Source organism: Poecilia mexicana, unplaced genomic scaffold (genome assembly GCF_051168715.1).
Source record: "Poecilia mexicana isolate PSO_F unplaced genomic scaffold, ASM5116871v1 scaffold_22, whole genome shotgun sequence".
NCBI lineage: Eukaryota > Metazoa > Chordata > Actinopteri > Cyprinodontiformes > Poeciliidae > Poecilia > Poecilia mexicana.
The window spans coordinates 20296980-20312109 of NW_028263391.1; the positions used below are offsets into that span (position 1 = coordinate 20296980).

Genomic DNA, 15130 nt, shown 5'->3' on the forward strand with positions numbered 1-15130 from the left:
TTTCTCATTATGATGTCCATACAGGAGCTTCAGGATCCCACACCCCCACGTCAGAAGAAAGGGGGCGCTCTCACACAAACGCTGACGTTTCGGGACAGTTGAACATAAAACAAACTTTCCCTGAGGCGGAGATGGAACAGACCTTCTCTAAATGCAGGTTCATCCATCGTGTGAAGGTCCTCTTCTGCACCACCTCTCTTTCCACTGAAACACACAAACAGGGAAAGGATAAGAGGCTGCAGAAATGTGGAGACAACACAGAGATCGTAACATTAAACAGACTTATAATCGATTCCTGTTCCGCTCACGTCTTTTTTAAGAAACGTACAAATTGGATAATTTCCCTGCATCACTCAGAGACAGGATGTTTACAACTGTAGCCGCTCGCTGACTCATTTTTTTACGACATTATTAGAGATAAATTGGTTGATTTCTATTCATAGCTCAGTGTTTCACTCTAAACATAGATAAACGACAATAAAATATAACATTAGAGGTGAAGTCATGCAGAAACTAATAAATGTTGCATCTGAGAGAGGAAAACTGTCTTTATTTGATGTTTTTTAAAGAGAAAATGAAACTTCCAGTAACTTTTCTTAAATAAACTCCTTCTGACCTGATGCACTTAAGCACTATGTAGCAAGATAATTAAATTATTCATTTTTAACTGCAGAAAAAAGCAGGAGAAGCATTTCAGAGGATTTTAATTTCATGCTTCTTGAGAGAAATTGAAAGTTTCAGTGTTTTTTAACAGCAGAAGGTGTAAACGTATTAACATGTTTGTGCGACAGTGGGTTGTCACATTTAATGATGCCAGATGCTCACACACTTCAAACCAGCATCATTTACACCAGTTCTGGAAGCAGGAATGGGACAAAGTTCAAGGACACTAGTGGAAGACGTTTGTGAAAGTGTGCTGAAAACATTTGACTCTAGTCATAAAGGGATGTAAACCTTGATCAAATTCTATAAAGAAAAATATCCCTCTCATTTTCTGCTATTTAGCAAAGAGAAAACTTTGGCAATCATAACTGACCTTAAAAAGGAAAAGTTTAGTCTGATTTAAAGTCAGACTGATTAAAAAAAAGATGCTGCATGTCCCTTTATTTAGTTTATGTAAATATCTGGCATACCACATGAGTTTTATCAAATCACTAAGAGTTAAAATTTGAGCTTCCTTCAAACAGCAGCTGATCAGAAGCAGACGTCGTCTTTCATCTCTGCTGCTGACCGAGTTGCTTCAGGACAAACTGCACAATCACAGCAAAGTTTATGTTTCAGCTCTAACCTAAAATCTGTGTTTACGGATCCTGGGATACAGGATGCTTTTCTTTTTTAATCTCTCTCAAAGCGGGGAACCTGATGCTGAACAGAGCAGGAAGTGATGGGAGGAGCTCTGAAGCGTTACCATGGCAGCAGTCAGCTGTTACTCATTTTTATGTCCTGAATGACTCAGCCCCACCCCCTCCTGCACACAACAGGTAATGAGAGCTGCGGTTTCTGTAACGATGTTAACAGCATCCTGAACAGAAGACGATCTACTCCAGTGTGAAGGCGCGAGGACGGAGCCGCAGGGCGGCTGACGAATGTCACAGATGAAACCAGGAGAGACTTCAGAGATTCTGCTTCCTTTGAAACCAGAAACATGCAAACCAGAACCTGAACAGATCCAGGTTTTTAACTGGAGGAACCAAAATATCCAACAATTTGCAGGAAGAGATCCAACTTCCTGGTTGTGTTGAAATGCCCATCAGTTTTAACTGTGAGAACATTCAGAGATCTTTTTTTTTTTTTTTTTACTTTTTTTAGCAACCAACCCACTTTTCACTAATCTGACCTGAATTCAACTCCAGTTACGCCTCAAAGGTCAGAAAGAAATCTATCACAGCATGTTTTCTTTTTACACAAAAGACAGAAAAACAAATCAAGTCAACATTCAAAAGTTAAAAATAAAAACAACACTGCAGAGTTTGAATTTACATGTGGAGAATCTCAGGAATGGTTTCTAGGAAATATTTCTGTTTGTGATGCAGTGAAGCCCAAATTTTACATACTCTGTGACATTTGACTTCCAGTCTCAGTAACAGTGGTAAGAATTTGAACTTGTTGAGGTCAAATGTGTTTTTTTATTACTTATAGACTCAGACTGCAGCCCATCCTTTGCAACACAGATATAAAGACTGGAATGTGAGACTCCGCCTACTTTTCCTTTAAACTGCAGCTTAAAACATGGTTGGTCAGTAATCCAACCATGTTTGGATTACAAAACACCATTTAGAAATTTCCTACTAAATTTCTGTTAGCATTTTGTGACTGATGTTGTGCAGAAAGATATTAGCACTTTGATGTAGGTATCTTAAGATAGGTTTACCCAAACTTACAGTGTTTTTGTTTGCTGTTTATATTGTTTTTATGACATTGTATGTCATAAAATGTGGTTTTATGTGTTGTATTTGTTTCATGGACGTATGGATGGAAATAAAATGTTGCTAAATTTTGTGTATTTACTTCACTATATTGTGTGGTCATTAATATGCACTGTTCTGTTCAAATAAAAACCCATTAAATTCAAGAAGTTCAGAAAATAATGACTTTGTATTTAGGCTGCACTTCAAGATATTTAATCTGGAGAAAGATTTCTAATTAATGGTGTTTGTGTAGAGACAAGAACAGGTCAGACCTTTAGGTTTTTCAGAGGGAATAAATAATCTATTATAAACAAACATGATGAAACAACATCTTAGCAGGTCAGATTTATATGAAATGCAACTCTATGCTGATGCTGTGAAGCCTGCAGAAACCTGAAGGTTTCTAAAGCAGCAGGTTAGCCGAGCCTCCACTGAGCATGTTTTGATTAAAACAGGACACAGTCAGATCAAATGTAATGTTCCTGCTCAGAAACACGTGATGTCTCTGCTTCATCTCACAGATAAGGCTTAGTGTGAACCTGAGAGCTGCTGCTGCTCATTTGTTTGCCATGCAAACATCAGAGTACACATTTCTTTACAGTGCAGCTTTTACAGCTCTGAAACCGAACAAAGCAGGAGGCGACAAACCGGGAGCAGAAAAAGATCCAGAGGTTCAGACTTCTGCACATCCTGACCTCTGGGTTAGTCAGAGTTAATACAACAAACATGTCAGGCCCTGCAGAGACTGCACTCCATGTTTGTTTGTGTTATCAGATCCGATAATGGAAGCTATTTATTAGCCCTCGGGCAGGAACAGGTGCAGCTCTACAGCAGCAGCTCAGAGCCGTCAGTCACATCAACAACCTGACCCTGATCAGTTCAAATGAGTGAATCCTTACTTTAATCTGATGAAACACGAGTTCATGTAATTAAACAGCAGAAATCCAGCCAGCTGTTCCCTAACAGACTGTTTAATGAGTCTGACTGAGAGCTAACGACACGAGTCGGAGTCTTCCCAACGTCGTTAACCTTCAAAGAGCCCTACACTGCAAAAAACACCAAATCTAAACAATGTGTGTTTGGTCTAGTTTCTACTGCAAATATCCTCGTTCACTTGAAGTAAGACAAAACTACCTTACAAGTAAGGAAATGTAGGAGCAAGTAACATTTCAGCAAGATAAGGAACTTTTTTAAGTACAAAGTTAATTGATGAAAACTTTGGCCAAAGAATTGCATCTTTAAATTTCTGCTGTTGAACGGACAGAAGAAAAAAACATTTATTTGGACTCCTGAACATAAATTAGACTTCATTTTAGTTTTTCTGGTTATTCTGAGTTTTGGATGCAACATTTTCTTTGTTTTTTAAAAGAATTATTGTAATAATAAGAGGTTCGTTCATATTAACTAATGGATAAATTGTTGCCACTTCTTTCTTAGATTTTTTTTTTTATATTGTTTATTTCCTTTTAACTTCTGCCAGTTTCTTTTTAAAGTCTGTTTGGCTGTGAACACAACAGTTTGACCTCAGTCACATGAAATAAGTCTAGATTTTGCTATGATTTTTACTTGAAATACGTGAAATAATGTGAAATAACGTCGTGTTATTTCACTTATAACACGACGTTCTTCACGTTATAACTAAATAATCCAGCTGAACTAGTATTTTTTTCATCAACATTAAGAAATGACTGACTGTAAATAAGCTCCTATGTCTTGCTGGAAAGTTACTTGTAAGTTAGTTTTGTGTCATTTCAAGTGTACAAAGATATTTTCACTAAGACAAAAATACTTTGTGATATTTTGTGTTTTTGCAGTGTAAACATCTGATTCTGGTCTAAACACAACCATGCCCACTGATTCCAGTTTATGCAGTGCTGAGGTGTGATTTCTCCCTAAATACAGTCTCTGTGAGCCACGTTTCACCCTGACGTCTCTGATTACAGGGCTCTTCCTCCTCGTTCCTGCCTACACGAGGACAATCTGACTCCCAGCCGCAGAGTTTCTCCTCCCGGGTGCCAATTAGAGCCGAGCAGCCGACTTCTTCCTGACGTCCTCCCACACGGAGACAAACCGAGCCTGAACACTGACTCAGAGATGAAAGATGACGAGCGACGCCGCTGAGAAGCGATCAGAGCGGAGATGTGAATGTGGCTGCAGGAGTCGCAGGAAGAGCTGCGGCGACGGTAAAATATTCATGAGGGATGGGGTGATGGTGGGGTGTTCCTGAACACTGCAGTGCTGCGTCGCCTCGGTTATGTAAGATCACAGTTCACAGGGAGGCTGAGAGTCTTCATCACTCCATCTGCTCACATGTTCCACCGAGTTTCATCAACCGCTATCAGAGAACAAGTTTCACTGAAATAATCATGTTATAAACATGATGAAGTCTAAATCAGAGGCGTTTAAGTTGCTACTTCCCTCCCATCACTCCCACACCTCATACTGGTTTCTAACTCCACGGCCTGTCACTTTATTCAGTATCACGCTGAATGTGATGCTCCTGAGTCAGACTCTCTGTATCTGCAGAATATACGAATGCAAAGCTGCTATTTCTAATCAGATCTACTCAAAGCCTCTTGATTCCCTGTTTATTATATAGTTTTCTAAAGCTCTGATTTGTAAATATCTCCAAATTGAATTGTTATATTGATGCTCTGCTGGTAATCAATCAATTCAATTTGTTTGCCTGGTTTCAGAGAACTAGAATTTCCTCCAAGCGGAGAACCTGCACTACAGAAACCCACATTTTTGGGTACATTTGTTTGACTTCTAGTGCAAATATCTTACATTATATCTTACAAATAAGACAAAAATAGCTTACAAGTAACTTTTCAGTAAAACCTGAGAGATTATTTTAAGTCAAAATTGGTTAAATATTGAATATTCAGAGACATGAATCTGTTCAAGAGCCACTTCAGAGTCCCGAATATCCCAAAATTTATTTTTGTTCCTGAAAAAAAAAAAATCTGGGTAGCTAAAAAAAAGAAGAACATAAACAGCAAAACCAGGCAGAAACATGAACGTAACGGAGAATTATGGAAAACTTGGAAAGAAGGACAGTTGATGAGGATATACAGGCAGAAAGATAAACTGATGTTAAACTGATCAGAGTCGGACGGAGCCAGTTTCACTCCAGCAGCCGGTCAGTCATTAACAGAATCGATCAGCCGCTTCCATCGCTGTGCGCGTTTCAGTGCGGAAACATTGATGCGACACACTTTTAGCTCTTTAACCTCAGCTTATCAAATGGGTTCAGATCAGGTTGTGTCAAACGGAACGTCTACAGAGAAACATCTGGAGCTGCATCTTCCTCCCTATTTAAAACCCGACTCCTGTTCTCTGAATCGGTGCTCAGAGTTCAGTGAGCTGATAACACAAACTGTGCTGGAGGTCTTTGACATGTCGTTCCCTCTCAGAGTCTCTGCAGTGGCTTTTTGTGGAGGTCAGGTTGTGGCTCCATCCTGTCAGCTGACAGCAGCTTCACTCTGTAGCTGCACGCTCCAAGTTAATCCTGATTGTGTTTTAATGGATCCTTATCAGCACCATAAACCGGCTCAGGAGTCCTGCAGCAGAACCATAAACACCTGAAGCATCAGCAGGAAGCGGAGCCGAACGCCAGACGGGTGACAGAAACTTCCAGAGTCGTAATTAGAGGCAACATGTGGGAGAAATGTTTATGTTTCAGTTTTATCTCACAGAGATGTTCCAATTAAAAACCACATCTAATTCATCAAACGCTGAGATCAAAAACCTAGACAACTTTCAGATTTAATTCATGTTTGAAAAACTCTGATTTTGCAGAAATAATCTGAAAATAAAATCTAAAGATCAGACTGAACCTTCAGGAAAACCCTGGACTGTCCTCCGTCTGCTGATGTTCTGTTCCTTTCACTTTATCAGACAGGAAACAAGTTAATGAACCTGACGTGTCTCCATGAAGCAGCACAGAAACAAAGCCGAGCTGCTTCAGCCCAATTTCAGTCACCGTAAGGTAACCGTTTGATCCGTCACATCAGATCAGGTCAGATAGGAGTGAGAGCTCCGCGGCTAAAATCATCCTGCAGATTATCAAAAAGCAGCAGCAGCAGCAGCAGCTCGTTACAGCGATTAAACGGGGAAACTCTGAGATACAAAGGGATCAGCTCCAGACTGACGCTCTAAGGTGAACTTCCTCTGAAACACAAAGTGAGCCGTTCAGGCTGAGATGAAGCAGAGCAGGTAGTGAAGGTTTATATAAGCTGCAGGTAAGACTCAGAGCATTTCCTCAAAAACACAGCAAGGGAAGAAACCACTTCAGTTAGCCGAAAAAAGTCTAAAAGTTCAGTTTCAGAGTCAGAGGTATGTGGCAGCACTGATCAATCTTTTGATAACGAATACAATTTTCTGATTTCCTTCAAGGTCTCATCATTTTGACTCACTAGGATATGTTTCCTAGGTATGAAGAGAAGAAAATGCTGAAATTTCCTTAAGTTTGTAAAAAAAAAAAGGAATTACAAGATTACAGAATCAAAAGGAAATTGGCCTGTAGTTGTTTTGTTGCCACATCTGTAGTCAGTATTACGGCTGAGCGACAGAGTCGATTTATTGAGCTTTGCTACATGTATAAAGTTACAGCATTTCAACTATTTATTCCCTTTGCAACCATTGTCCATCTGCATCCAATTTGCTCTAAGTTTAGTTTCTCTTTGGTTCCTGAACACATCACTCCTCCCCTGCAGGATATTTCAGAGTGAGGCGACTTTTTACCAAGTGAGTCGATGAAGCATGGTGACATGATAGAAGTGCAAAACCAGCACCGCAAGAGTTGCTGAGTTTTGATGATTAGTTTGTAAAGGAAAACAGCTCTGGAAGAAGGAGTTCTGATAAATGAACAAGCATTAAGTAAACCTAGACAGGAGATTTCTGTTCAATCTAACAATGGTGCAGCTACTCTGACAAAAGGATGACAAACTTTACCAATACTGTCACCATCCAAGGTTTGTGTCCCGATTTTCACAGTTTTTAGCCAATCTGTTGCATTTTCCAGTCACGTTGTACAGTATTTATTTATTATAAGTATTAATTTTCAAAGTGGGAGATTTTTATAACATCTTTTGGCCTCATCTTTGCTCTGCTGCCTCTTTGGGTCAGGATTCCTTTGGAACAGGCTTTAAATTGATTCATAATGCTTTAAGCACTGATCATTTCAGAGTTCCTTTGTACATTATACTGTTTTTTTTTTATTTTAAACCTAAAGACTAAATGTAAAAAAAATTAAACCTAAAATGTGAAATCTTGTTCCTGAGCATTTAGACCAATAAATCCTCTGCCAAACTGTGTCAGCTGTTTTTATGTAGTTGTTTTGTGTGTTAATGTTGTGGCCTTGCCTCGGTTTAGCCTCTGCGGGGTCTGATTATTGGTCAGAGGGGTTTGCATTTGCATTAAGATTTTCTTTTGCAGATATATTTTTCAGTCTAATGAACAGCAGTGGGTCTGCATGATGGGGCAAGTTGGCTGCACTTTACAACTGTTTCTTCATGTTTGGACATGTGGCTGCATTGCAGCTTTGTTTTGAAATTGAAGTTGTTAAAAAAAACTAATTTGTTGTTGGATTCTCTGGTAAAGCAATTTCAAATGTTGCTTTGGTCCTGCTGTTGGAAGAAAAATTCACAGTTCATAGCTGCATTGAAGCTTTCCAAATTATTAGAGATAAAGCACGACTTTTAAACACTGATATAAATCATGTTTCACAATGATAACATATCAGGATATTAATTTGAACTGCAAGTTCCAATGCAAAGCAGCTACGTCATAAAAAAACAGTTTACTTCAAATGCAGATGGAACCCAGTTAAACATTGACTCTGATGAATAAACGTCCAGGTAAGTGTGAACCTGACCATATGCTTTCTCTTTTTTATCCCACAGCACCTGAACTCAGCAGCTACACACCGGCAGAAACGCAGCAGAGCCGACACAGAAGGTTTTCATTTGTTTCTGGCTTTTAACTGAACTGAAAAAGAAAAAAAAAACTTTTTCAAAGCCTAAACGGAAATTAAATTTCAGCCGAGAACAAAAAGTGATTACAAAAAAAGCACAATGCCATAAAATCTTCACCTGAACTGCACAAAAACAGAGACATGAAGACTCATCGCTTCCTCGTAGCGTTGGCAGGTTTTTCTGTCAAAGACACGCAGTGATGGACAGACAGCAGAAGAGGAGTAAGGCTTAATAAAAGAACAATTAAGATGTCTTGTCAAGATGTTGTCATGGAAACAAATAAAAGTATGAAACATTGACAAAAAGTGCTCAGAGACGCTTTGCCATGTATTTTCAAAGACTAAGCCCTCACCGAGCGTGTGTGTGTGTGTGTGTGTGTGCGTGTGTGTGTGTGTGTGTGTGCGTGTGTGCGTGTGTGTGTGTGCGCACTCAGGCCTTATTGAAACCACCTGCTTCTCATAAAAAGCAGCATTCCAGTCCAGCCGTGAGCTCAGCGTCCTGACATCAGACACAAAGAGACCAGTGACCTTTCTGAGAGGGCCGAGGTATTTTTAGGGTAGGAAATCAGGAAATGAAGTCACCATCACAAACTCAGCACACTTTATTCCTCTGAAGGTCCACCAGGCCACAGCAGTTCGGGTCAGAATCCAGCCTGACGACGACAGAACCAGTTTAACCTGAAGAGGCTCTTCACTCGAGCCGTTTGAAAACTGAATCAAGAAGAGGTGAGGTAATCACAGTTGTGTTGTCAATTTTTTTCTGCACATGCTCCAACAGTTTGACTGAACTCTGCAGGAATCCTGACACGTTTCTGCTTGGACACGTATGATGGGCAGAGGATTCACACAGACGGCAGAAACAAAACCAAAACTCAGTGTTCCTGCCTCTGAATCTGATGAACATGATCTTCCTTTTCAGAGGAACAGGCCACCAACCGAGGCTCCACATGGAGGATCGGGTTCTGGACAGAACGACACAAAGCCGAGAAGAAACAAACTCAAAGAGCTGCAGGAGAATTTCAAATCAGAGGGAATATGTCTGTTTTATTACACCATTAACTGCCCAGCCTATTCATCACCATGTTGCACTTATCCAAAGGTCGGTGCAGTCTTAAACGACTGTTATTCATCCAAACTCAGATAAATAGCGATAAGACTTGTAAAAGCACAGTGTTAAAGTCAAAATGTGAATGAAGTGTTGGTTCTAATTCAGATCTGACAGCAGAGAGGAAGAGGAGCAAATGATGAAGTAGTGCGTGTGAGTGGGAGAGGTTCTGCTTCAAGGTTATTTTTACCACCGTCAGTGAAATTCTTCTAAACAGGAAAAAAATTCAGCTAAAAAGAGCCTTTTATGAAGCATAAACCCTTTAAGGAAGCAATATCAAATCATAAACCGTATCTAAAAAAGCAGCATAGCAACTCCTCTAAGGTTGTACTATAACAATGTCTAAACTTCTATAAAAACATAACATAATACCCCCTACGGATATAATGTAACAATGTAATAACTCTTCTGGGAGACAATGTAGCAAATCCTTTAAGAAGGAACTAAAAATGTAACAATTCCTCTAAAAATGTAAGAACTCCTCTACAGTAGGAATGAAATTATGTAACAGCTTCTCCAAACGAAGCTGTTACATTGTAACCTTCCCTTCTAGAAGGTTACAACAAATTACTGTCTTTAAAGAACTAATTAAACAATCTGAAAACTCCTCTATGCTGAAAACCAACCTTTTAAAGAAATAATGTATCAAAGTAAAAAAAAGACCAAAGAAAACATTTTAACATCCTGTTTTATAAATTACTGCACCAACTTCACAAAAGAAAATAAAACATACAATGGTGACAACTTCTCTGAGGAGACAATGCAACAATGTGACAGAATAACAACTTCTCAAGAATTAATCTGACAAATTCTTTAAGAAACAGTGTAATATATCCTTTTGAAAACAATGCAACAACTCATCTAAATATATAATGCAAAAAAATCCTTAAAGGAACAAAATGTAATGACATCCATACTATAATAACCCTAAACTTTACACACAATACAGACAATAAGTCAGTTAGAGATGACTTGGAAATAAACACGCAGGTGAACCATGGATCAGATTTACTGAACTGATAAAAGTATCAAAAACAGGTCAAAAGATACAGATCTGTATCAGAAAAAGAAAAAAAAAATCAAACCAGTCTGAGTTCATGAAGTTCGACAGAAACATGAGGAGCCACAGTCGACTCACACTCCACTGTGCATCTATTCCATCATGTTTTTCTTTTCTAATAATGTTTTGCTCTTTTATTTCAGCATCGTTTCCTCCTACCTAAGTAATTAATATCAGGCAGTCATTAAAGCGGTTTCACACACCATCGGTTAGCTCACAGAGAAATGAGGCAGCAAGTATCAGGTATGAGATTCACTTTAACTGCCTGCTTAAGAGAAAAAAACAACACTGTTTATCCCTGTGATTAGTTGCAGACTTAAAACCTGTAGTTATTTTTTCTCCTAGACAATAATCTGGTGAAACCGTGAGCATCAAATTATTCGTGAATGGCGCTAATATCTTTATGAAGAAATGTTATACTGCATCAATGTTTCTCCTGATAGATCTTATCTGAACATTACGCAGCGTGAGCTTCGGTTTGGATGCTGAACGCTCCTCCAGTTTCTGCAGCTTCGGAGGTGGGAGGCAGATCTGTGTGGGATGTGTGATGCGTTCAGCTCTGATCTTTTCCTCGACTCGTTGTGTTATGCAACAATCCCCCGGTCGGTGTTCTCACTGCTTCCACTCATCAGATGCTTCAGCCCACAGAGCTGCAGAGACACTGCGAGGAGCCGTCCAGAACCCGAGTTCTCAAGAACAGATCGGGGATGTTTGGATCAAACAGGCCTGGAATCTGACGCTTTTCCATTGAAAAACACTGATTACAAACAGGGCTGACATCCAAAGCTCAATCTGAAACAAACTGCAGCATCTATTTGCTTCAGCATTTGAAGAAACCAACTAATCCATCAAACTAGATCCAGATTTTCACCTGATAATAAGTAACCTGTCAAATCCTCAATTTACAGTTTGAAGCAACAAAAATTATATACAGTCATAACCATAATCAGTACTGACCGATCAAAGATGTTGTTTCATCACTTCATGGTGTTGCTTAACACATCACTGTGCAGAGAAAGCACAAGTGATGAGATCAATATACAGATTCCTGCACCATAAACCAGTCAATAACCCAATGCTGCAGACAAAATAAAGCTTTGTTGCAGATCTTGCACAGAGAATCAAATCCACATTTATAGCATTGTAAATGTGCCCTCTGCTTCTTTATTTATGAAGTAAAACCCACAACATACTGAGGCATCAAATTTAATGTCTGGGAGTCATTTGGATTTTAATAAGAAATGGAAAAGTCTTTGTTCTTAAGCTCTGAGAAGTGATCTTTATTCAGTGGGTGCTGAATCAACCAGGAGATGAACAACAGACTGAACACAGACTGGACTACTGAAGAGTTGCGGCAAAGTAAACACAGGAACTGCTGGCTGATTAACGGATGACGCAGAGCGAGTTTGGCTCAAAAGTACAGCTTTGGTCATATAATACAGATGTTGGATTTGCAGCTAAATCTGACTAAATATGTTGTTTAGGCAACACCTGACAAAACGTCTTCACACACCTTGCCTGCTTTTTTTTTCCTTTTTGTCATGTTACAAACACAAACTTCAACACATTTTATTCAAATTATATGTAAATTGTTTTCAAAATATTGTAAAAAAAAAATCAAAAAGGTAAATGTGACACCTCACAATAAAATCCAGTGAAACCAGTGACTTTCTAAAGTCCTAATTGGTAAGCAAACTAATTAGGTTGTTATCCCATATCTCTATAGAACTATTTAGTATTAAATTCCTGTAAAGTACACAGAGTTTTGTGTAACATTAATGAAATGTTAAATGTGGTCAGGCTGTTACAACCACATCTCCTTACTCTGATTTTTTTTTATTCTCCTGTTTCAAACTTTTCTCTCTGGTGATTCAACATGTAAGAACAGCAGAAATAAGTTATATAAATTGGACATTCTTCAGCTGATTTTGTTTCAAATTCAATAAGTTTATTACAGAAACATTTTAAAGTGGAGTTTCCGCCTGAATGTCCTGCTTTTTTTAATTCTGACAACAAATGTAGGAAGATTTATGAATGAGAAACACTTAATTAGAAAATTGGCCAAATTCCAAATTATGCAAAATGATGTAATATCAATTGGCTGAGACTAGACTGCACTAAATAGGACATCATGACCCACACTTACATACAAAAGGTATTTAGAAGAAATAAACCACGTTAACCTGGAGAGAGAGAAAAGCACCAAACATGTTCAGGAGAATTATGAAACACGTCAGTCCAGATTTTCTGCATAGTTTGAACTTTACGGGTTGAAGTCTGAGGCGGCGTTGGGGTCGGGGTGAAACTCCAGCCTTCAACACGCAGCTTGGCTCAGGTAACGTCCACAAACAAGACGTCGGATCAAAGAAAGCTCTTTGTTATGCTGCCTGCCTCCAGATTGATCCCTCTGTTATCTCTAAGATGATCCAACTTTCTATGATTCAGGACTGTGTGAAAGCTCAGTTTGTATGTTTCCATAGCAACAGTTGCTCAGTGTAACACTCATCAAAGCAAAGCGTGTTGTGTTTTCTCTGAAGCAAACTTCATCCCTGCCAACGTTGGAGTGTTGTTTTTTAATAAAGAAATCAGATTCCTGAGTTTTTTCCCCTCCTTACTCAGCCTCTGATCAGAAAAGATGGAGTCTCTGCAGGTTAAACACGTCTAAAATTATCAGGATTTATTTAAGTTGCCACAGAGAAGAGATAAAATGAGATTTCAGTTAAAGTTTCAAATCAGTTTGTGTTTGTTGGGCCACCGTGAAAAAACAAGGCGGTGCAGTCATTCATGGAAACAAACCTGTCAGCTGCACCTGACAGCTGTTAACCTAAACCCTGAAAATCAGCTCACCAAACAAATATTTTATGCTGAAAGGACCACAGCTTTATTTTGGAAAGAACCTGACATTGTTTATTAAGTTAATGAGGCCTAGATTAAATATTTACTCTTATCTAAATAAGATTTTATGCTTCATACTGAAGCAAAATACTATAATGAATAAATTTTATAAAAGAATTAACCTGATGGGTCAATTACACCAAACTATTGTTAAAATAAATATTAATAATGATGTTTAATTTATTAAATAGGAGCTTCTGCTGCTTCTGTTTTATTCTGTTTTATTATAAATATTGAATTATTTTTGTTCTCTGAGTTTTGATTCCTAAAACTAAACCTCATGTAAATATAGTCCCTCCGCCCATGCGCTGCGGAGGGATACTTTCAGTCCACGCTGGTGGTCGCATATCGATCTATAGCTTATAAATTAGTAAACAGGTCACGTGCAGCGGATTATTGTTGTGGGACCCTGGTGGCTTATGGTGGCCCTGGTCCCGGCCTGGTTCTCTGATCTGGACCCGCAGGGGGAGGGAGCTCAGTCTGGAAGAATGACCAGAACTCCTCCATCACTGGGCCGAACCTCCAAACTTTGTCACGCACGGTGCACGGGGAGCTACGCGCTCCTCAGGAGGAGGAGGCGGCTCCTGGAGCTCCGCCGCTCCTCTTGTTTGGTCCCCCTGCTCCATCCTGAACTAAACTTCCCCATGCAAGCTCTCCACTGTCCCGGTACCGACCCAGATCCTCCTACCTTGCAGGTTCTGCACTCGGATGTCGCTGATCTGTCCGATAAACTCCTCCCGCTCGAACCAATCCTCCCAGCGGTGTCCAGCCATCCGGACAGCGCTTTGGGAATCCGGGAGGGACACGAAGCTCCGCGGCCGCAGGAGGCTGCAGTCTGGTATCCGGCCGACCCACAGAGACACAGAGGACCGCTCACATCAGCACACCCGCATCCCGGCTCCACACTGCGGCTTCTTCCGTCTCTGCACCGCGCTCAGAGCCACCGAGCTCCGGGAGGAGGAGGAGGAAGGAGCCGCTGCACCTGGTTGGTGTTCCCGAGGTGGGATGGAGCTGATCCAGACCACGCCCCCCAGATCCACCTCCGCCTTCCTGCACCCACACACACACGGAGCATGAGGCACACGTTTACATGCATTGAACCATGAGATGCTCTCACACACACACACACACACACACACACACACACACACACACACACACACACACACACGCAGTGCTTGCTGCTGCAGTTATGGTTGAGAAATAATCTGCAGCAGGTGATGGACATTATCAGTCTAAAAGTCCAAAACCAAACCTGCAGCTGCAGCATCGGATCAGCAAATATTATAATTAATAGATTCATCAACAATAAAACATTGTTTGAGACTCAGCATAAATACATTTCTGGAAAATCAATAGCTTAATTATGCATTTATGGACAATAAATAAGAACGTTAATGACCCTGCAACAACACAGGGGCCAATAGTGAGAACTTAAAAGTCTAGAGTGCAATAACAAAATGGGTTTTATGATCTTCACACAACACAGGCTGTAATGATGGAGTTATTGTGAAGCTATGGTTTAATATTATGGCGTGAAAGCAGAAAAACATGGTGGGAATACAAAACAAATCCTGAATACATCATTTATTCCCTGAGTGACGGTTTTATCATATTATTCAATAATACAGAGGGATATTAAAACAAATGTATGCACTGCAGGCAATGAGAATGATGCTTGAATG

At 39.8% G+C, this 15130-nt stretch overlaps 1 protein-coding gene across 1 annotated transcript in view; it reads right to left on the bottom strand.

Annotated features, from left to right (window-relative positions):
• Positions 1 to 14516, bottom strand: part of clmna (calmin a) — a 30701-nt gene extending 16185 nt beyond the window's left edge. Inside the window, exons 1-2 of the mRNA XM_015010261.2 lie at positions 14134 to 14516; positions 143 to 204 (exon numbers count right to left, since the gene is read on the bottom strand). Coding sequence (XP_014865747.2) covers positions 143 to 204; positions 14134 to 14218 — 147 coding nt within the window. The 5' untranslated portion in view covers positions 14219 to 14516. The remainder of the gene's footprint in view (positions 1 to 142; positions 205 to 14133) is intronic.
• Positions 14517 to 15130: the final 614 nt, after the last annotated feature.